The sequence below is a fragment of the Periplaneta americana genome, chromosome 12 (genome assembly GCF_040183065.1).
Source record: "Periplaneta americana isolate PAMFEO1 chromosome 12, P.americana_PAMFEO1_priV1, whole genome shotgun sequence".
In the NCBI taxonomy this organism is placed as follows: domain Eukaryota; kingdom Metazoa; phylum Arthropoda; class Insecta; order Blattodea; family Blattidae; genus Periplaneta; species Periplaneta americana.
In genome coordinates, this window is record NC_091128.1 from 23,513,187 (window position 1) to 23,537,266 (window position 24,080).

Below are 24,080 nucleotides of genomic sequence, written 5' to 3' on the forward strand. Positions count from 1 at the left end.
TAATTTGCGAATGAGAAACTCATGTGGGTGAGTATAGCTCATTTATTTTGTGGCTAATCCCGATATTTGTCTTAGCTTCTTAGGAGAACTAAAGAAACCCACAGGCATGATGAACTGGCGATAAAGTGACTAATAAAATGAGGCCAGATCGACACCGACGGCATATTGTGGGAAAGGATGAGAATTATAACTCAGAGAGGAAAAGGAATGCGTGTTTCTGGTATAGAGAGTGGTAGTGGTTGGGATGAGGCATGTTTGCCGTCCTCATTCTGAATAGAAATGATTCATTTGCTGATGGCAACATCCGTCGCGCTGCATGCCGGGCTAGCCAACAAACCGAGTCATCAACCAATCCCGGAGTTTGGAACTGTGTGGAAATGAGACTTATGATCCTTGCTGTTTATTTAATAGTCCAGAATATAGTTCATCGTGAGATAAAATTTCGATATATTTCTGACAAAAGATGAGCTGAGGATGGGTCCTGATCCATAGAATCGAACACAAAAGGGTTGCTTGTCGCTTCTGAGGTCGCTTGCGAGGTTTATTCCAGATCGTAAGGGACCGAGTTCAACTCCGTAAGCTCAAAAAGGATGAGGAAAGAAGTGAGGCCTGTAAATAAGAGAGGGTGAAATAGTAGAATCTGATCATAATATTCTTGAGGAACATTAGTAGAGAATGGAGCGAGACGGAATGCTTGGAAAACCCGACGCACAAAGTTTATCTTACACTTCTGTTTCCATAGTACCACGAATGACATAAGAATTTACAGAACGATGTTATCCAAACGTTTCAATTTTTCCCTACATGTAGATAGAATATTACAGACTTTGGACTTCAAGAAGTGTAAAACAAATAGAAATGCAAGAGGTAAAATAAATTCTGAAAAGCATATGGACATAAAAGAAAATAGTTGAACCATGTCAATACAATGAAAGTAAGAAGTATACCAAATAACAACGCCAGTAAAATCCAAGAGGCAGAGAACTAAACGACGGTTCTAAATACGGTCCATCAGTTGCCTTGGGAATAGTTATGGCTATTTAGTTAGGCGTAAAAATTTACTTAATTGTTTATCCCAACATTCTACTTTACTTAAAATATTACTCAATTATTTTTCATTTATTTAACTTTTGTTTCGTATTTATTCACTTTGATTACATAATTATATTAATTACATATTTTTAAATAAAATTTAAATATTTACTGATTTTCTTACTTGTCATGAATACATTTTTAATTCACTTGACAAGATAGAAAAGATAGTTGAGAAGGAAAAGAAGGGAGCATGCGTAATCCTAATGGGCGACTAGGAAGCAGTATTAGGAGAAGGACAAGATGGAAGAAGAGTTGGAAAACATGGATTGAGAAAAATAAATGAGAGAGGAGAATCTTTGGTGAATTTTCGTAAACGAAATTCCAAGGGATGAAAGCAGACATCAGATAGACCATATCCTGGTACAGGAAAAATTCCAAATTGCTTAACAAATGTAAAGACTCTACCAGGAGCGGATATTAACTCAGATCAAGTTCTGATGATAGGCGAAGTAGGTATTCGTCTGAAGAAAATAAGAGCAAGAAAAGTGACGAAGAAAACTGACATGATAAAACTGAAGAACGAAGAGGAAAGAAGAAGATTCGAAGTAAATTTTCAAGAGAAAGCAGCTACATTAAAATCCACACCTGAGAATAGTAATGAGTATGGACTCATCTAAAAATCTGTACACAGAAAACAGCAGAATAAAACAAGAGGCTACAGATAAGGAGTGAAAACGAAGAAACCTTGGATAACATGGAAAATGTTGGAGAAGACGGAAGAAAGAAGAAAATGGAAAACATCGAGACGGAAGAAGGTAGATGAAACTACAGGAAATTAAACTACTAACTAAGAAGAGAAACGGATAAGACCAAGGAAGACTGGGTGAAAGTGAAATATAAAGAAGAAGAGAATCTAAAGAGAAAATGGAGATCTGATTTAATGTACCGAGAAGTTAAATGTTTGGACTTCAGAAATAAGAACAGGAAATCCATGTGGTTGATAGAAGATGAAATTGGAAATAAAATAATGGACAAACAAGGAATACTGAACACATGGACGAAATATATAGTAGAGTTATATGAGATAGTGAATAGTCCAGATAAGTTAGCCATAGCAGACGAAAAACTTTTTTCTATATGTTTTCCAGCAACTCCTTGCTTTCAGAAAAAGAGATAATGAGACACAGTGGAAAGTTATTAAATACAAAAGCATTTACCTTAGTTTAAAATGAATGTTTTCCCATAAGTAAAAGAAAAAAATTGAGTTACGTAAATTAAACAAAATTAAGAGTTCGATAAGCAATTGAACCAGTATCATCAGTGTGCACATTCTGAACATTTGTAAGTTGAAAGCTTAGTGCTTTTCCTGATGTTTCCACACTTATCATGTAAATACCTCGCATAATATGAACATAACTACATGTTATCAACGCTATCTTCTTCACATATAAAACACATCCAACTAGTGCTTGCGCTTTATTCATGGGTTGCAGCGCATGTCTTATATTACTGGGAAGGCAACAGAATGAGATTCCATAGTTATAAATGACACTTGCAACGTTTGCGTGCAGATGAAATGATGCTCTATCAAATATCAACACCACCTCTCCTGCCACCTTATATCGAGCGAATTGGTCAAGCCAAAGGATGAATATAGGCCTAGCAGTTGTCATAGGTTCCTTGGCACTCATGACAGTCTTTGTTGCAGGAGGCATATCTTCCTCATACTCCGGCTTCAAACGCTGGCCTTTGAAGATAACCATAAGTGTAGAAAGAGCATTAACGCATGCAGCAATAAATTAATTGTGAAATTTTCTGCGTGCTCAGGTGCAACCTGATGCTCTTTCTTGCACCTCTCCTAGCCAAAATAGTCTGCTGATGCTGTACTGTCAGCCTTAGTACTAACATAACCTAAAATTTTGTCTGTAGACCTTTAACGCCACATGGCGTTAAAGCGCTACTGAGTACTTGATAACATGACACGGCTGTTTCTCTAACATTTTCAAAGTTTATAGATAGCAAATACTTCCTATGTATAGAAGAATGTTTGAGGATCACGAAAATATATAGTTTAATATAGTTATTATTTGCTCAACTCACAAAATAAAATATTTCCTCTTACCTTGATATAAGAACAGCCTTTCACCATCAACATACAACAGGAAAATGATGGAATGTCATGTCACTTGTATATGTCAACGAACAGCAGTAACTCATTTCATCACTAGATTGCAAGCGAATTTAGACTATAGTCGTTCTCTACCGAAAACTGGTGTCGTTAACAAAAATTAATAGGGTGGCGTTAAAGGTATAGATGGCGTTATTTGTCTCAGGGACCTTAGGTGGTATTGTGAAATTTTCAATGAGCCCTACACAATATAAGGAGTGCAATTTGCCCAATTTCAAGACGTACATATTTTAAATGTTTAAATGGTTTGACAGAAAGTTTTTAAACTGAACCTCTAGCCCCGAATAACAATTCAATGTTTATCCAATTAGGTAAAGGAATTTCAATTGTATATACTAGATATGATAAGTAAGGTTCACAAATTGCCTTCTTCTCTCTGTCTACCAAGGTAGCCTGTTCAAAATGGAGAGTTGACTTTAATATTAGTCCTTTCATAGCGCCTCGGTCAACTCTCCGATGAGAATCCCATGCGGTTCTTTATGGATTTCTATTCCACGGTTTTCCTGTGCGTTTATTTCGTTATTTATTATTTCGATGTATATATATATATATATATATATATATATATATATATATATATATATATATATATATATTTACTTTTTACTTCTTTACTCACATTCATTAATTGATATGCATTTTTCATATCAATTAATTTCTTAGTTATAGACGTGAGGACGATCCTATTTCTACGGAACTAGATGAATATCAGAGATTATCATATAGCGGCAGTGATTAAGACTCTTGGTTCCGATAGTCCTTATTTTGAAATATATTTGTAATATTTCATAGGAAATAAAGAGGTTAAGGGATATCAGGAGTAGAAATCCGTGCATACAAATAGTTTAATTCTTTGATTGATTTATTTATTTGTATTTATTTCTCGTTTATTCACTTATTTTTTATACTTAAGTCAGGAAATCCTATAAGTCACTCTAGCACACACAGGCTGATGAAGGCAGTATAGACGAGGGTTGCCCCATAAACCATACGACTTCATTTGCCCCTTGGAGTATGTACGTTGCCGGGTAATTTACATGTAATCTTGTACGCAACTTGGGGCGAGAGAGTATTTTTCCCTCGTTTTACAGCCAGAACCTAATTGTGCTTTCACTTTCTCATATGTTTACAGGAGCCTCATAGAGGTCAGGTGGAACGAAGAGACCCTACACTTCTCCAGGAGAGCCGCCAAACTTCTTATGTCGGTAAGCATAGTGCACTTCATCGTAAACTTTCAGCGAGAGAAATGATTCAACCGGCAATCCTATTCAATCCTCCCGATTCTTTTCTGAAAGCTTTGGCTTGTTTGTTTGCTTTCTTTTTTTAAACAAATTGTATTATATCGGCTATTATACAGAACATTCCTCCATCCTCGTGTTCTACTAAAAGCTCTTTATACGGCCTCGGAGGCATGATTTCGTTGCTATGTTTGAACAGCGATTCGTTCGCTAGGTTATTTATACATACAATGCAGCACACACACAAATAAATATAAACAGAAATAAAAATAAGGCTATAAATAAATTCATAAGTATAAATAAATAAATAAATAAATAAATAAATAAATAAATAAATAAATAAATAAATAAGTAAATTCAAGTTTGATTGAAATGAAGAAGTAAGTATCTATAATACAGTTTTGAGCAAAGAATCTATACATTAATTAACGAAAAAAGGAAAGAACGTAATGAGTTTTTAAATGCTGATATGAACAATTGAATAAAAATAGAATATTACAGACTTGCATAATTAAGCAAAAGTGTCTCAACACAAGATATAATATAATACACAAATAAGTAAACGTAATTCTTTAATTAAGTAGTTGAAGAGTGTGAAGAACAAATGTTGTAAAATAATTTTGTCACTTTTAAGTGGTTGTGGAAACAGGTTCTATGTGTGAAGCTCATTAACCTACAAAAGTCATATATTGAAATTCGAAGTGGAAATAGGTCCTAGTTAATGATGCAATCACAGTTGTCACAAGGAGTATACGATTTCGATGGAGAAAAATACCTCTCCTTAAAAGTTTTGTTCTTTACATTCTTCAATTAATTATAACGTGTTAAAAATTTTATTAAAGAAGAAAATAAATGAGACAATCTTATGATTATCTACTTCGCCTTCTAGTCTTCCAATAAATCTGTGTAATGGCTTTCGTAGGTCCACAATCTCGTAGATTTTCACATTCTTCCAGATATTCACCATTCATCACCTTACCAGGTTTCTTACATAATATGCGTTCATTTGCTAGAGAGAGGTTTAGTATTTATATAGAATAATATACGGTTTCCCAAGAAAAGAATGAGACTACGGAATATTCTTACGTCTCACATATAATACACTGCGCATGATCGGAGACCAGAGCACTCATACACAAGATAACGAATATTTGAGTTACAACCCTAGATGGACCAAAGGAGGATCAATTTATGTCCACACCTTTTTAGAACTATTACTATTATAGTATAGAACATGTTCTGACCATGCTGTTCTCATTTTGTATTAGAAATAGTATAAAGTTAACGATTCATTAAAGACAATCAAGTTTTTTTATTGAAAACCTAATTATATAGACTAAATTTCGAAGTGATCACAAAATAACCCTCCTTTGGTCCAACTTGTAACCATTCTTTTTATTCGAAATTATAATAAACTTATGTTACAACTATTTACTTATTATTCGAAACTGCAAACATATGTGGTAACAATGGAAACCAACATTATATTATATTATATTGTTGGCATTGCTGCACAAATTGTAAACTCATTTTATGAACAGTGTTATTCTGTCTCTGACCGTAGTAAGATTCAGAAATACGATCAGATAATTTTATATTAATGTAAATGAATCGGAAGCAGTTTTAGAACATCACGAGGAAGAAAGTTATGACATTTTTGATGAGTGTGTTAGTGAAATTGAAGATGTAGTTCATCAGATTGAAGACATGGACTGTGATTATGATAATAGTGATAATGATGACGCAGAACTCAATTTTACTGTATTCTGTTCAAGTGACAGTGAAACTGATAGGAATATTAGTCATAACAATAATAGTGCAAGTGTAAGAATTGTGAAATGTGTGAATAAAAGTGAAGAGTTTATGTACCTAATCTGCCTCTTCCCACATGAAGAATGATGGAAATATAATACGTGGAAAGCATGAACTGCAACAAACTGGTCAAATAACCACAATACAAAAATCTTTTGGAAAGTTCTTTACTGATGAAGTTGTGTCTAAAATTGTGCAACATACTAACGAGGAAGCAGAGAGAAGGAGTGTCGAAGAAACAAGTCCAACTGAAACCCTCGCATTCATAGGTACTCTCATTTTAATGGGCGCAAATAATGACAACCTAGATTACCGTGACTTATGAGCCCAAAAGCTTGGAAGGTCAGTATACATAGCCAGCATGAATCGGAACAGATTTCGTGATCTTCTATCATCAGATTTTATGATAAGAACACAAGATCTAATGACAGATTTGGACCTTTACGAGAAATATTTCAACTTCTGAAACATATTTCGGAAGTACTGTACAGTCGGTAAAAACACTACCATAGATGAAACTCTTTCTCTTTTTCGAGACAGATGCCCATTTAAAGCCTTTTTGAAAGAAAAACCTGGTAAATATAGGCTCCTCATCAGACTTCTTGCTGACTGTGACTGTTGATGCGTTCATAGTATGGAAGTTTATGCTGGCAAACAAGAAGGAACAACTCCTGAATCAAGAAGCCCTAGAGAAGTTGTCAAAAGTCTTGTTGCTCCAATAAAGGACACGGGTCGCAATGTGGCTACTGACCGGTTCTATACATCGGTCGAACTTGCTGAAGATCTGTACAGTGTAAAACTACTTTCGTTGGTACCATGAAAAATAATCGCAAACATATTCCTGAAGAACTGAAAATCATAACTGAAGCAGTAATTAGGAGAGGGAGAGACCGATTTATTAGCGAAGTGATACCTCCATATTTTTATTACATGTATTCGCGGGGATGTTCTGGCGACTTCGTCAGAATTAGCTTCCTCACACAGGTGCTTCGTCACTTGTCAGCATCGGACAGATTTAGGGCCACCTTGAGCGGGGTTTCGTATAGAGACTCGATGAAGCATAAAGCCCTAAAGTTAGACTGGACCCGTGGGAAAGATACTGCCAAGCTTGGGTTTTCCAAAGAACGGGTATTCTTGTGAGATATACAAACTAATTTGAGGTTATGGGAAATCCAAAGTCTAAATTTAGAGATGACATATTTCGCGCCCAATAAGAAGAGATCTTGGTCCAGCTTATGAGGTCACTTTGGACCAATAGGGAATAGATTTTAGGCCAGTTAGTGACGTAGTTTTTAACCAATAGAATAGTTAGTTTTAGCGTAGGATAGGTTTTTATAAATAAGGGTGACGGGGAGCGGAGATAACGACTACTATTCCGCTTCGGAGCGGAGATCAGCAAAAACAACTTCACATCGTGTCGGCGGCCCTACATACAGGGCACAATAACTACTTCGTTTGGTGTCGACAGGACTACTATTTCGCTTCGTGTCGTAGTGTACGGGACAGAGTATTGAATTTATAGTATCGGATAGAGCTTATTCAGGGCTGCAACTGAGTCGATACAGAATTGCGACCAACGATTGAAGTATAAATCAGCCGGAAATACATACTCTAGGGTTTACCAAGAGAATACGACAATAAACTTATAGTTTTGGAATTTACACTGCCTTTTATATAAGTAGCCGGCTTGCGATTATTCCCGACATCAACCTACACCACAACCGTACCTCGGCTACCCTGAGTGAATCTCACGCAACATCGAGACGCACCCACCCTCAAATGGCGCCCAACGTGTGGTCACAATAACCACTCGCCCTCAAATGGCGTCCAACGTGGGAACTCAATAACGACATTCCACCCACAAATGGCGCTTTCCAACGTGGGGCTCGAAGGAAGACAGCTGTTCCAGTGACCGGCCCCGGGTGCGAACACAGCACCAAACAACGCGGAGGACCGGACGGAGCATTTCAGCCCTGCATAGCCGAGGAACGACGCTGGAAGGCGGGAACATAACCAAGCCATCGCGACATCACGACAACACTAGAGAAGACAACACGGGGACCACCAGAGAAGGCGACTCGGAGAGGCGGTGGCAAGTATGAATAGAAGACGTATACATGTGTATATATGTATATGATATTTTGGGGGAATAATTATAAAGTGTATATGTTTCAATTTCTGGTGTGATATTTCGGGTGTATATATATATATATATATATGTATTTTTTTTTGTGTGTGTGATATTTTGGGGGAAAGAGTGAAATAAGTGTATTGCGTAATTTGTTAGAAGTGAATAGAGTGCAAATACCGGCCTAGTTAGATTATTATTGGGAAAGCGAGCGTCGGATAGATGACAGAGTAGCATATAGATGATACTACGTAGCCATAGGAGTAAGGTAGTTAGGAAAATACGAGAAAGACGAGGAAATAGAAACAAGGGAACCATGGAGCAAAGGAAGGACGAGGAAATTATGGAAATTAGGGAGGAGGTCGAGAATAACGCAGGACAGGAAATAGAGGGAGAGCGTACAGTGGAAAAGCAACAGAGTAGAGACGGTGGCAAAGGGGAAATGACGCTAGAACAGTTATGGGAGCAGATGAGACAATTCATGGAAAATAAATTAGACAACAATTCAAGGGAAAGTAGAGAACAAATAAAACAAATGGAAACTAAATTAGAGAATAACTCAAGGGAAAGTAGAGAGCAGATTCTGAGGGAAAGTCGAGAACAAATAAAACAAATGGAAAGTAAATTAGAAAATAACTCAAGGGAAAGTAGAGAGCAGAAAAAACAAATGGAAAATAGATTGGGGGAAAGTTCGAGAGAGATTAGAGATCATATTGCAAAATTAGCGGAAAGAGGAAACAAGATGGAGGACAAAATAGAGAAGCTAGAGGGGAAGTTAGCCGAGAATGGGATCGGAATGGAGAACCAATTGAAGATAGCTATGGATAGGATGTCAGAAAGTATGAAGGATTTAGAAGTTAGGGTTAGAGATAGCGCTACGAGAGAGAATAGCGATCTAAAATCAGCTGTCGAGGAAGCGATAGTGGAGAAGGTTCGAGAAATTCAGAATTCGGTAGAAGAGAAAATAGGTGAGATGGATCAGGAAGTGGACGGTCTCAAGCGAGCCATAAAGAATAAAGAAAGGGCGGATAACGAATGTTTGGAAGAATTAAGAAGTAAATTAAACTCAATAAACGACGTACTAAATGGGGGTAGTCCCGCAAATTTAAGCGGACATAGCAGCTCGGACCGTGCAGTTTCTAGACAAGAGGGCACAAGTGAGAGCCCGGCATCAGGTAGCAACATAAATGTAAGACATGTTAACAATAGTGTTGGTGAGGAATGTCAGACCTCACGGGATGATGTGCGTAGTGAGTTGATAAATGTAAACGACAAGGCATATTTAGGCCGTCCCCAGTACCCCACTCACATTTTGAATGAGATTGGTTATCCTATTTTTGATGAGGTCGAATTTTCAAACCCACATAACTACATAAGTGAGCTAGAAACGTACTTTAGAGTAAGAGGGGTGCCGGATGACTTAAAAATGACTGTCGTACGAAAGAGCCTAAAGAGCCGACCACTCAACTGGGCGCTAGTGGCCCTAGGGGATAATGTCACTTATGAGGAATTCAGAGAAAAATTTTCGGAGAGATACTGGGGACAAAGACAACAACAAAGAATTAGGAAGGAAATTAATCAGAGCAGGTTTGACGCGGGAAGAGGCGTCTCTATGATAGATTATTTTCTTGAACTTGTTAAGAAAGGGAAAAGCCTCAATCCGCCAATACCGGATTCAGAGCTGATCCAAACTGTGATTTCGCAGTATCCCGAGAACATCAGATATAATCTGATTGTAGCAGGGCCCCGAGACTTCGGGGAAACAATAGATCTATTGACTGCGCTGGACGGTTCGGACGCCACGCACTATGAATGTAGTGGCCAGGCAGATTATGAACATGGCAAAGGAAAGGGTTCAAGCCCCACCGACCAGAAAGCGGGGAAGGGGGCAAGTACAGCCTTTTCATCCCCAAGGACAGGAGCCCAAAATCAGAGTAGCCGGGGTTGTGATAGGAGCCCCAACAATGCATATAGTCGGTACCATAATGGCCATAACGGAGGGAAAAGTCCCAACAGGGAGAGAAGGATTGACCCGCCCTTTGGGGGTCCGTACAATAATAGTAGGAATAACCAAAGTAGTCATAACAGGATGAGAAACGACAGAGGAGGTGTTGGTCCCGTGCGTAGGGTTAACCACATACGATGGTACACGGGAAGACAAGAAAATGGAAATAATAGGCTTAGAACCCAACCACACTGGCTTCGGAACAGGAATTACAGACAGGGATTCTGGCAGCCTAATTTTAGCAGGGGACCGCAAAATCGAGGTGATTGGAGGAGACAGGAGCAGGAGAGAGATAGGCGAGGCGTCCTACAAGAAATGGCCTCACAAGGGTGCAATAGGCCACCTACACAGTGTAACGTGGGACAAAGCAGGAATAGAGACATGAACGGACGTCAGCAAAGTCCGGTCAGAATGAGTATGGGCCGGGAGCCTATAAATTGTAGAAATAGAGACGAGGTAGCAGTGGAACCGACTGCATCGCACTCGGGAAACTGCTAGACAGAAGTCTCAAGGGTTCGGAGATTTCTGTAGCTAAGTGCAGTAAGCCACTGTCAAAAGAATCCACCAACGCGGTAAGCGTGATGAGACAGAGCGAGATTACTAACCCAGAGTTAGAAAATAATGGGACTTATGTATTGCCTTATATAGATGCCAAAATATTTGGGATAAAGTGTTGTGTGTTGTTGGACTCGGGCTCCACAAATAACGTATGCAGCTTGGAATTTTTTCAAAAGGTTAGGGATTCAGGAATAAAACTGCAAACGTTACCCATATGTTCACTGTACTGTGCAGGCGCCCTAAGCAAGAAGAAGGAAAAGGTAAAATATCAAGTGTGGTTCGAGTTAGAGTGCGGAGACGTGAAATTAAATGCTATTTTTCTTGTGATACAAAGGTTGACTACCGACATCATTATTGGAGTAGAAAGCTTCTATGAATGGCACGCGCTATTAGATTTCAGGGAAAACAGACTAGGGGTTACGGCAGGTAACGGCAGTGTAGGCCATGTCCCATTCAGTAGCAATAACGCTCGAGCTGAGGAAGATGAAAGAACCGCGGGAGAGATTGAATTACAGGAAGAGTTATTTTTTGTAGAGCACCTCAAAATTTGTAAGAATGTAATTATAGAGGTTAATCCGTGGGAAGGTAACGAGGTAACTAGGGGAGTGTGTCAAGTAGACTGCGGAGAATGCGAGTTGTGTATCGGCGAATTAGTCCAGGCGAGACAAATAGGACGTAATCTCATTAGCGGTAGGGCCAGATATTGTAATGAGATTTCGCCGGGCGATCTTAGACAGGTAGACGCGTATAACAATAGAAAGACAGGTACTTTCGAAATAGTGAGAGATAAAGTTAACCAGGCACACGGCCTGAGTGAGTGTGAAAGAAAACGCTTAATGGATGTTGTAGGTAGCCATTTAAATGTCTTTTCAGACGCGCCGGGTCTGTGTAGAGTGTATACACACAAAATTAAGGTGGTAGGAATGGAGGAATTTCGGCATAAATGTAGACCCATCCCCCTATCTTTAAGGGATCAGGCAGACGAAGTCATAAATGATATGTTAAAAGACGGAGTTATAGAAGTATCAGACTCGCCTTATGTAAATGCATTGTGCTGGGTTAGGAAGCCCAATGGAAGCTTAAGAGTAACGATCGATGCCCGACACGTTAACTCGTTTTCAGTTAAAGATAATTTCAGGACGGAGTCAGTGGACACTTTGTTAGGCCGTATCAGTGACTGTTCTATATTCACTAGTTTAGACTTGACCAGTTCGTATTGGCAGATTCCGCTGGACGAGGACTCGAGAAAATTCACAGCGTTCCTACATAACGGGAAAGTTTATCTGTATACCCGATGCCCATTCGGCATCGCGAGTTCTGGATCTGCGCTACTAAGGGCACTTGACATAATTTTTGGTGATTCGACGAAAGGTTTTCTGGCACAGTACATTGACGATTTTCTTATATATGGCAATAATGTTGATAGGCATATTAGAGATATTGATTTTGTACTTACTAAATTGAGAGAGGCTGGTATGACAGTCAAGCTGGGGAAAACAGCATTTTTTAAAGTTGAGACAGTTTTTCTGGGTTACGTAATTTCGTCTGACGGAATTAGACCGGACAAAGAGAGAATTCAGAGCATTTCGAGGATCCCGCCGCCGCGGAACCGGAAACAGGTTCGTAGGTATCTAGGTATCCTACAATACCAGAATCGGTTTCTCGTCAATTATGCTAAGCATGTAGCCCCACTCAGAGCATTATTGAAGAAGGATACACCCTTCAGGTGGGGGTCGGCAGAGCAGGAAGCATTCGATCGAACGAAACTGCTTTTCGCCGACTCAATTCTGTTGGAAAGGCCTAACGACAGCCTACCTTTTCAGATTTATACGGATGCGTCTTCATATGGATATGGAGCAATTCTATGTCAGACAGATGAAGATAACAAGCGACATGTGATTGCCACAGCTTCTAGGGGACTGTCGCGTACCGAAAGCAACGCATCAATCACGGAACTAGAGATTTCTGCTGTGTACTTCGCACTACAGAAGTTCCGTCAGTATATCTTTAATAGGCAGATCATCATATTTACTGACCATGTAAGCCTAGCTTTTCTGAGTAGATGCAAATTGACGAACTCTAGAATATCTAGATATGTGCACGAGATTTTGGCTCATGATGTGACGATTAGACATATTCCGAGGGCAGACAATATTTTTGGTGATTGTCTCTCTCGTTTGAATTCCAAATCGGGGCTACCGGAAACTATCACCGCCCCCGCGTACGAAATTGCCGTGATGAAAATTGATTCCACGAGGAATGGAGCTCTGACGGGAAAATTTCGGAGAATTGCAGATTTGCAGCAGGAGGATTCCACGATAAGGGCCTTAATGGACAAAGCTAGAGAAATCTCACAGGTGAAAGATGAAGTGTATGGATTGCGCTCTGGTATCTTGTATAAATTGCATGGTAGGGATATCCAGAAGTGGAAGATATACATACCTGCGAGTATGGAGAATGAACTTATAAATAACTTTCACCAATCTATGTGTCACTCTGGGAGTGATAGGATTATTTTAACTATGTCAGAATCATTTTATATTAAGCAACTGTCAAAGAAGGTTAGAAGGGTAATATCTCGTTGTGAGGTCTGCCAGAGGGCGAAACCTCTAAATGTAAGGTATGACAATGTACCACAGGTCATTATTAGGGGTAAAAAGAATGAACTTGTAGCAGTGGACGAACACGGTCCAATGCCCACATCGTCCTTCGGACACAGGTACATATTTGTTACGTACGATGTCTTCACAAAATTTGTAAAGATTTACCCTTTGAGAAATATCTCTAGTAAGTTGTGTGCTGATAAGCTGGTTAGAGACTACATACCGACTTACGGCCCGGTAACTGCGGTGCTCAGTGACAATGTGTCGGTACATAAATCGAAAGTGTTTTGCAAAAGGCTGGAAGATGCGGGCGTGAAGCTATACAATTGCTCCGCATACTTTCCCAGCGGTAATCCCTGCGAAAGAGCGCTTAGGGATATATCATTGTACCTCCGTATTCTGTGTCACCGAAACCATAAGGACTGGTTTAGGCAATGTGAGGTGATTGAGAGAGTCATGAACCACTCTATCAATCCAACGACCGGAATAGCTCCGATCAAACTTATGTTAGGGATCGATCCCGATCCTATGATAAAGAGTTTGCCGCAGGCAATACAGGAGGGTGAGCCTCCTAGTGCGGAACTACTGTGTAAACTAGCTTTCGACCGAATCAGGAAAAAGGCTGAGTATAGACTCGGCAAAGTTAAAAGATATCGCCATAAATGGGAGCCCTCACCCGGCGATTTGGTATTGCTAAGGGACGTGAAGTTATCTTCCGCCCTCAGAGGACGTTACTCACGCATGGAGCTACTGTACAAAGGGCCCTACGAAATTAAAAGTAAATATGGAGACCATACTTTCGAATTGGTAGAAAGGGGAAAAAGTAAACCTGTTGGAAGGTACCACAAGCAACTCTTGCGGCCTTTCAAACAGGAGAGGCTAGGAGGCAGGGATGAGAAAGAGTAGGATGGTTAGTCTCACGCGTACAGCTAGGTGAACCTGTACAGGGCGGCTGGTACAACCAAGCACGCAGAATGTGTAATTGATCAATTAATAAATAGATGTAAATATGTGAATGAATGGTATTGTACATATGTAAATGTGGATATAAATTGTACATTGTTGTGCTTACTGTGTGAGAGTTGTGTACATAGAAAGGCTTGTGAAGATATATGTAATATTTATTGTAATTGTTTGTAGGGACATTGTAATCTCACTGTATTGTAAATAATGTGTTACCGGCTGATCGCGCGGGGGAACTGTGAGGCTAGTTATAGGCAGAAAGCGGGGACATCTCATAACATTGGAAACTCTTTCGGGAATTTCCAATGGTTATGTAGATGGGCATTTGAAGCAGTAATTAGGAGAGGGAGAGACCGATTTATTAGCGAAGTGATACCTCCATATTTTTATTACATGTATTCGCGGGGATGTTCTGGCGACTTCGTCAGAATTAGCTTCCTCACACAGGTGCTTCGTCACTTGTCAGCATCGGACAGATTTAGGGCCACCTTGAGCGGGGTTTCGTATAGAGACTCGATGAAGCATAAAGCCCTAAAGTTAGACTGGACCCGTGGGAAAGATACTGCCAAGCTTGGGTTTTCCAAAGAACGGGTATTCTTGTGAGATATACAAACTAATTTGAGGTTATGGGAAATCCAAAGTCTAAATTTAGAGATGACATATTTCGCGCCCAATAAGAAGAGATCTTGGTCCAGCTTATGAGGTCACTTTGGACCAATAGGGAATAGATTTTAGGCCAGTTAGTGACGTAGTTTTTAACCAATAGAATAGTTAGTTTTAGCGTAGGATAGGTTTTTATAAATAAGGGTGACGGGGAGCGGAGATAACGACTACTATTCCGCTTCGGAGCGGAGATCAGCAAAAACAACTTCACATCGTGTCGGCGGCCCTACATACAGGGCACAATAACTACTTCGTTTGGTGTCGACAGGACTACTATTTCGCTTCGTGTCGTAGTGTACGGGACAGAGTATTGAATTTATAGTATCGGATAGAGCTTATTCAGGGCTGCAACTGAGTCGATACAGAATTGCGACCAACGATTGAAGTATAAATCAGCCGGAAATACATACTCTAGGGTTTACCAAGAGAATACGACAATAAACTTATAGTTTTGGAATTTACACTGCCTTTTATATAAGTAGCCGGCTTGCGATTATTCCCGACATCAACCTACACCACAACCGTACCTCGGCTACCCTGAGTGAATCTCACGCAACATCGAGACGCACCCACCCTCAAATGGCGCCCAACGTGTGGTCACAATAACCACTCGCCCTCAAATGGCGTCCAACGTGGGAACTCAATAACGACATTCCACCCACATAACTGAAAGATAATTTGCACTTAAGCAAATTCCCATCTGGAAAACCACATGTCAAGTTACTGTCGTATATTCCTAAACCTAAGAAGAATCTAATCATGCTGTCATCACAACATCAGGATGCCAAAGTTTCTGAAGGTGGAAAAATATTCAGATATAAATTTATTCTGTAACTCAACCAAAGGCTCTGTTGACACTTTTGATCAAATGGCCGTCGTTGGCCACTGTCATTACTTTACACCCTAATTGATATTGCATGCATAAAATCTTATACACTGTACATTATGAATTTCCCAGACAGGTACCAAAAAAAAAACAAACAAAAAACAAAACAAAACAAAACGAACAGGCGGCGCATTTATCTACAGAAACTGGGGTTACAACTAATCAAACCTAATGTGGAATATCGTTGTCCAAACATAATTGAACTGCAGAAAAATATCACCATAACGATGGAAGTCATCCTCAAGAAGAAAATCACCACAGCAACGCAAAATCAGCAGCAGCCATCAGGGAAAGGGAGGTGCCATACATGTAGCAAACAGTGTCACACCAAGAGTGAAAAACTAAACAAATTAGCAAAAACAATCATTGTTTGTGGAAAATGCAACTTGTATGAGTATGGAAAACACAATCAAAAAGACAAACATATGCTATGGGTGTGTGAATGAGGTGGATGAATCTGAATGAAGATATGAATGATATATAAGAATTTGTTCAAGAATTAACTTTCAATAATTAAATTAATTTGATAATTTTCAAGATATAAAAAGTATTTGATTCTTAATATACAAAATTTCTTACTTAATTCACTTAATAAAGAACGAATACTTTTAGTTTAATACTTTTAATTCTAGTGTTTTTAACCTTCGAGTGAAAGAGAGATGATCTTCAATAAAACTGGCATCTGTATTGGAATGTAGAACGTATTATTTTTCTGACAGATTTAAAGGCATATAGCCTTCTTTTCCACTCAGCCTTGAATTAAATTTTGACGACTGGTTTATGTTTATTTATTGGATCTATTTATTAGACAATCCCTTTGCGAAAAAGTAACAGTTTATTTTATGAAATAATATGATCATATTCAATCAATATGCAATATAGAACGACACTAAGAAATTGAAAGTGCGTGAATATTCAGCCTCTCATAAGGCAGCATTCATATATTCATGAGCTCTATGAAAGTTAGAGTCAATGTTTGTACATGTTCGATTTTAAAGAAAAATTGAAATAAATGTTTGTTGGTAAATTTTACTTTATTGAAATTGTTTTCATAAGTGATCTTTTGAAATTTATTTCATCAGTGCTCTATATATTTACTCTTGGTTTTAGTATTGAAGACCATACGGACAATGAAAGTATATTACTGCAATAACCTTGTAAAATTACTGTGTGATGAATCAACTGAATTACAGATATTATAGCCTCAAAAAGACTTACAAATATTGGAGCGAAAACATACAAAATGAAAAGCTTAATAATGAACCGTACTTTTTTTTCGGAATATGCTCGGAGAAGTGACAAGAGTTTATATTTATAAATTATCTGTTATAAACACCAGATTTCGACAGAAAGGGTTCATTTTGATTAATTCTAGTCACAAACTGTTCAGAAGTTGAGGAGCTTTCTTTTAATGTTGTGAATATAAAGTACATATTCTTCCACCTTATTTTGTGTTATATGTGGCATAGTCGTTCGCTTTGGTTTTTCCACTACAAATCATAGAGTTCAATGTTTTGATGGAGTAGTCAATGTGGATGTTTGCACACAGTTCATTGTTTTGATGAAGTAATCAATGTTGCTGTTTGTCCTTAAAATTATAAAGTTCAATATTTTAATGGATATAGTTTAATGTTTTTATGGAGCAGTAAGTGTGGATGTTTGTCCACCACAAATTATAAAGTTGAGTGTTTTGATAAAGTAGTCACTGTGACTGTTTCTCCACCACAAATTATAGAGTTCATTGTTTTTTGTGATGAAGTAGTCAATGTGGTTGTTTGTCCAACACAAATTATAGAGTTCTTTCTTTTGATAGATAGAGTTTAATATTTTTATGGATTAGTCAATGTGACTGTTTATCCACCACAAATTATAGAGTTGAATGCTTTTATGAAGTAGTCCAAAATTATAGAGTTCAATATTTTGATGGAGTAGTCAATGTGGCTGGTTTGTATAAACACGGAGACAGAGCTTTAAACAGCCTACATTTCTTAACACATTTACTGAAATTGGAATAGAGAGCATATTAAAAAGAATTCATTTTTGATCGGTTATTTAAATATGCCATACCAACTAAGTATTAGATTAATAGCGTCGATAAAAAATTGGCGATAGCGACATGGTATTTGTCAAGATGATGTCAAACTATAATCAAAACTAATAGAAAGAAGAGGTGTCCACAGTCCTATCTGTTCAGCATTGTCGACGGTGACCAAGAGAATTAGTGGCGTTGCGATCGGTATTGCTCAGTTGGAAGCGAAGTGAAATAAGTACAAAAAATAATAAATGAATTTGGCTTACATTCGATTACCGTTCATTGGATGGAAAAACTCTTCCGAAATATACCGGTAACGACCTAATAGATAGGCTTTCAATGATCATAACTTCCGATGCAATGAAACTATAGGAATACTTGTAATTGTTTCGGGTAGTGGAAAACACCAAACTGATGCAGTGTATCAATTACTAGAAGAGTGGAAAATCACTGAAAAAGTGCAAGCGTTCTATTTTGATATAACGGCAGCCAACACAGGTCGTTTTTAAGGTGTTTGTGTGTTAGGTACTTCTACAGAAATTAGGGAGAAATATTCTCTATTTACCATGCATCATATCTCTGAAACCATTTTGAAGGGCCAGTTATTCCAATTTTCAAGAAATACCAGGAAAGTTGGTCTAAAATAAATACGTTTTAGTAGAAAATAAAATACTGATCCTATGAAATGATCAGAGAGTCTAGAGGAAAATAGCAAAACTTTATCAGCTGCACATAAGTTATACCATCAGTATTTAGGAAAAGGTATTGAATAATTTATTTCTCAAGATTCAAGGGAATTTTTTGAATGGTTTGCAATATATTCTGACTTCTTGGAGACATCATTATCCATCAGATTGGGAAAGTAACGAGCTTTTCCAGGAAGGGCTACATATCGCAAAATATTTTAAAGAACACTGTAAATGATGCAGCAGAACAGAGAGTGAAACTTATGACAGAGTGTAACAGTATGATGACAACAAAAGAAGAAGAAAAACAATTTTTTCTGCAAACTGTGTCCAAACATCGGCACCAATATTCAGATTTGAAGAAATCAACTTCATTTTAAAGACTTTTAAAAGCACAATAGAAGCATTAATGGTAAAGGATAAAACTAAAAGTAAACTTATAAATATTTCACTTCTGGTTGAATATAAAAACTTTAGGAAATGTTTAAAACTTTATTTCAAATGCGCCACGTCTTCTTATTACCCAATATCTCTCACTGTTTTTTGTAGAAAATTATTTTCTAAATAAGTGTAATAATTTTATAGGGTGTCTTTAAATTTTTACGAAAAATAAAAATCCAAATATATGTATGGCTAAGGACCACCCTAACCCACACCTTCTAAACATACCCTACACAACCACTGATGTTAAAGCGTGTATAAATGAACTTAATAAAGAAAAAAGGAACACAGTGAGGCCAACATAAAAAATTATCTGCGTACACAATCCACTGTATATTGACATTAACTTGGATGCATTCAAGAGTAATTTAGGAAAATGTTAAACTAATTACCCTTGCACCAAGAAGGATGTTCTTTGAACCATATGATCCTATTTTAATTATTTGCCTATACATGTTAAAGGATTTATCTTTGCAGCAAATTAATGCTCTCTGGATCAAAATGATTGTATTCTAATTATTTAAATACAATTTTAATTAAGTAACATATTAAATGGTTTATCCTTCTATGAAACACGGTTATTCACTGGACCAAATGTCCTATTTTAATTGAGGACCGTTTTAACAAAACTCAACAAACGCAATTTTTTTCGAATTGCTGATTTTGACGGATTCTGGTCAATTGTAATGAGAGGAAAATGATGCACTGCTCATAATATCACAAAACTCAATATTTTCCGTTGAAAAGAGTGCCTCAATGTAGAGAGTTTTTACAAAACTCAACATCTCCAGTTCTTAAATTTTCACAAAACTCAGCATATCCTCTAACTCAACATTTCACACTTCTATCCTGTTTCACAAGCGACAGTATTTTACAAAAATGTAATACATTTGCATTTTGACAACAGTGACACATTTCGGAGCTCAAATATTATACAATATTTTGTTGCTTGCTGCATTAATTGAGTATAAATCTGGCCGCTGTTTTAAGTGCATGTATTTTGTGAATACTGATGAAAATTGGATAAGAACCCTGAGTATTCTAAATCCGTTCAAGCTACTGAAAGGGGCAGGAAGAGTAGAAGCAGAGTACGTTAAACTAAGGGTAAGAAATATACAGTTGCGCCTAAAAATAACGGCATACATCCAAATTAGACTGTAATCATTGAGAACAGGAAAAAAGAAAACGTGCTGCAGGTTCTTTCTGCTTAACTGGTCTAATTAATTTTCGAGACAATTTATACAGAGATAGCACAAAAGTTGAACAGGATAATTATTTGCTAAGACATATGAAAGTTGATCTACCTAAACGGCATAGAAGGACTTCAAAAAGTTAGAAAGATTTGTGTCTATTTTATATTTCGTAAGAGGTGAAAATGGAGACGATTTCCTAGTAGGCCTATGTGCTGCTACGTTTAGAAAAGTGACAGGTATGTTATTACGACATTGAAGGATTACATAGGTAATTTAGGAAAAAAAATGTTTACTCACAGAAAAATCCTGAAATTTAACTCTTAGATATTGTTTTCAGATTCTTGTGAGTCTCAGAATAAAAATTGCATAATGATTGCTATGCTTGTTGGTTGTCTGGAAAGCTCTGAAGTTTTTAAAGAAATTAAACATTTCTTTCCTATCCGTGACCATAGCTATATGCCTCCGGACCATGTGTTTCAATTGATAGAGAAAGAGCTGAGGACACATGAACACATCATATTGCCATCATATTATTGTGAAATTATGACAATGTTTGGGGACGTAAAAGTTTTGGGCAAAGACTGGCATACTTATGATTTAAAATCGATGACAAAAAATATTGTAAAAGTCAAATTACCATTTAAAATATCTGAGATGAGAGTACTTACGTACCAAGAACATGTAAGAATCATGTAAAGTGTTATGTACAAAACACATATTTTTCTGCACCAATAGAAGTTCAAGTGTTTAAACCAAGAAAGACAAGTGCTTCTGTAATGTCTAAAGCATCTGACCTTTCACTGATGAACCATGTGAGTAAAAACAAAGCTAATGCTATGAGGAAGTTAATGATTTACTTCCATAATGGTATTTCGGAGAGGGGAAGCAAGGTATTTTATGGTTAAGTTTTAAAGGGATGTGCCAAAGATTCTGACAATAGAATGGATTATGATGAACCATTGCACTGAGATTATTGTGCACGATTTTGATATTCAGTGATCTGTGTAATGTATTGCACAAATAGAAATAGTTAATTCGTGCAAATAAAGAGTTCTTGTAACTCAATAACAAATTTTGAAAAAAAAAAAAAAAAAAAAAAAAGCTTGAAATTAGGTTTCTGTGTGTTCAATTAGCAGTTTTTAATCCAGTAGTACTTCAGCACTATTTTAAAATACGTATTTATGATTTTGATGAGGATTTTACAGCTGCGAATGAAAAATAATTTAACATTTTAAGGTATGTGCATTTAAAAAAAAGTGGATGTGTTGAGTTTTGTAAAATTCTTAACTTTTCTCATATTTTTTTCCAATAAAATAAGATAACAATAATAGTTACACTTCATATCAATTAATGCATCTCTGAAAGAGGAACAATGTCCAATTGTTTTCAGAATTATAGCATCAAAGGTCTGAAAATAAACTAAAAAAAAACGTTTCCTGTAAAATTTTTAGAGTGGCGTTTGTTGAGTTTTGTGAAAACGGTCCTCAATTATATAATTACTTTATATTTGTGTCTAACAAGTGCAGCGAAGCGCACGGGTATAGCTAGTTTATTTATGTATTTATTTATTTTCATGTATTCTATTGCCCCATTCAATCCGCAGAGTTATATCTACCACCCTGTGTGCTCTCTCTCCCTGAGACAAATAACGCCATGTATATCTTTAACGCCAGCCTATTAATTCTTGTTAACAAAACCAGACTTTGGTAGTGAACTATCCTAGCCTGCATTCGCTTGCCAAGTAGTGATGAAATGAATTACTAGCTGTCCGCTGATTTTTACGAGTGACATGATATTCCACCACTTTGCTGTTGTGTGTTGATAGTGAAAGGTTGTTCTTATATCAAGATAAGACGCAATATTTTTCTTTTGTGTGTTGAGTAACTAATAAGTATATTAAACATATTTTCGTGATCCTTAAACATTCTTTTATGCAGAGAAAGTATTTGCTACATATAAAATTTGAAAATGTTAGAGAAACAGGCGTGTAATGTTATCAAGTACTCAGTAGCGGTTTAACGCCATGTTGTGTTTAACGATAGTCGTCAGATTTTAATAACATTTTCATTGCTGTTATATTCATAATATGTGAGGTATTTCCATGATTAGTGTGGAAACATCAGGAAAAACTTTCAACTTACAAATGTCCAGAATGTGCACAGTGATGATATTGGTTCAATAACTTATCAAACTCTTAATTATTTTTTTGTTTTACTGTTGAGAAAACATTCATATATAACTGAGGTTAATGCTTTTATGTTTATAACTTTCTACTGTGTCTCGTCTTTTTTTTAAGTAAAGAGTTACCGGAAAACATATTTTCCTAATCCATCTGGTTTTTCAGCTTCAGATTTAGAATATTTCATTAGTGATTTTGTACCTTTTATTAACAGAAATTCAAATTTAGTTTAGTTCAATTTGTGTTGGTTAGGAAAAATAGTTCATTAATAAAAGTGTATAAATATAGATGGCGTTAATTGGGCAAGCTATTCCTAATAACGCCAGTATACAGAGTTCTACTTGAGTTATAATTTTTCTCCAGTATATAATATCACCATTTTCATTCTAATATTTTCTAAAAGATAAAATTAAAGTTAAAGTGTTTGTGCGTAACTTATTTCCAGAACAACAGTGATTTAAAGGTTCAGGTGGCGTTATTTGGTACGTGTACTGAAGTTAAATGTTAGTCATAAATAGAAAGTTCTTGCGCTATTAGGAATTAAAATCTCGAAACAGTAATCATTTTTAAATACTTGGATGTTATATATGTATATTACACTAGGAATATCTGAAAAATCATTAAAATCCAATGAAATGAAGAAGCGAAATACAATTCTTAGCACTTTAAAGTTTAATTTAGACAAACAAATATATGAACAGGATTACTAAGCCATGATCAGACGCACTGTAGCATATGCAGGGAAAACAACAACATTTACTGGAATAATACAATAAATTCCCGAGAAGAATGAGATGAAAGTGCTGCAAGATTCGACAGAATACGAAATGAAAGTTTTAGAGAACAATGCCAAACACAAGACACAGAGGAATGATCCCGGAGAAAAAGAAAAGAATAGTACAACGATGTACACTGAAAGGCTGATGGAACATTCGTCCGTTTATGAGAGATAACTCACCAAGGGAAAAAGACATTCCGATAAACCTAAAATAAGATGTAGGGACTCGATGCATACATGAATCAGTTGTTGTGCCTAGTAGAAGACAAGGCAGTATAAGACTCAAAAAGTTCAAAGGTATAGCCAAATCAAGTAAGAAAAACAGAACAAGAAATTGTTTGTTACAATGATGAGTTTTGAAACAAACATTTTAATTAAATGGTATGTATGTTTACTGATAATTTATTTATAGGTTATTACCTTCAACTGATTTTCAAAATGCATTAGTACACACATTAATATGCGCTTTCATTTTCCAATTGGACACAAAATACATTCAGTGTAATTCCTGAAGTTACATATTTGCCTTGTTTCGTAAATTATTGGCCTACGCCTTAATTAAATGTAATTACATTTGCACAAAAACTACACATTCATTGTAATTTTTTCCGTTGCTCGACTTTTTATGGCATCCGCATTTTTTTTCTTCGGAGGAGGGCCCGCAGGCAAACACGGCAGCCTTAGGCTTATTG

The 24,080-nt window shown here is 37.0% G+C and overlaps 1 protein-coding gene across 1 annotated transcript in view; it reads left to right on the plus strand.

The window, feature by feature from the left end:
- Positions 1-24,080, plus strand: part of LOC138709948 (protein O-mannosyl-transferase TMTC1-like) — a 1,156,611-nt gene that overhangs the window by 446,260 nt on the left and 686,271 nt on the right. Inside the window, exon 5 of the mRNA XM_069840633.1 lies at positions 4,356-4,428. Coding sequence (XP_069696734.1) covers positions 4,356-4,428 — 73 coding nt within the window. The remainder of the gene's footprint in view (positions 1-4,355; positions 4,429-24,080) is intronic.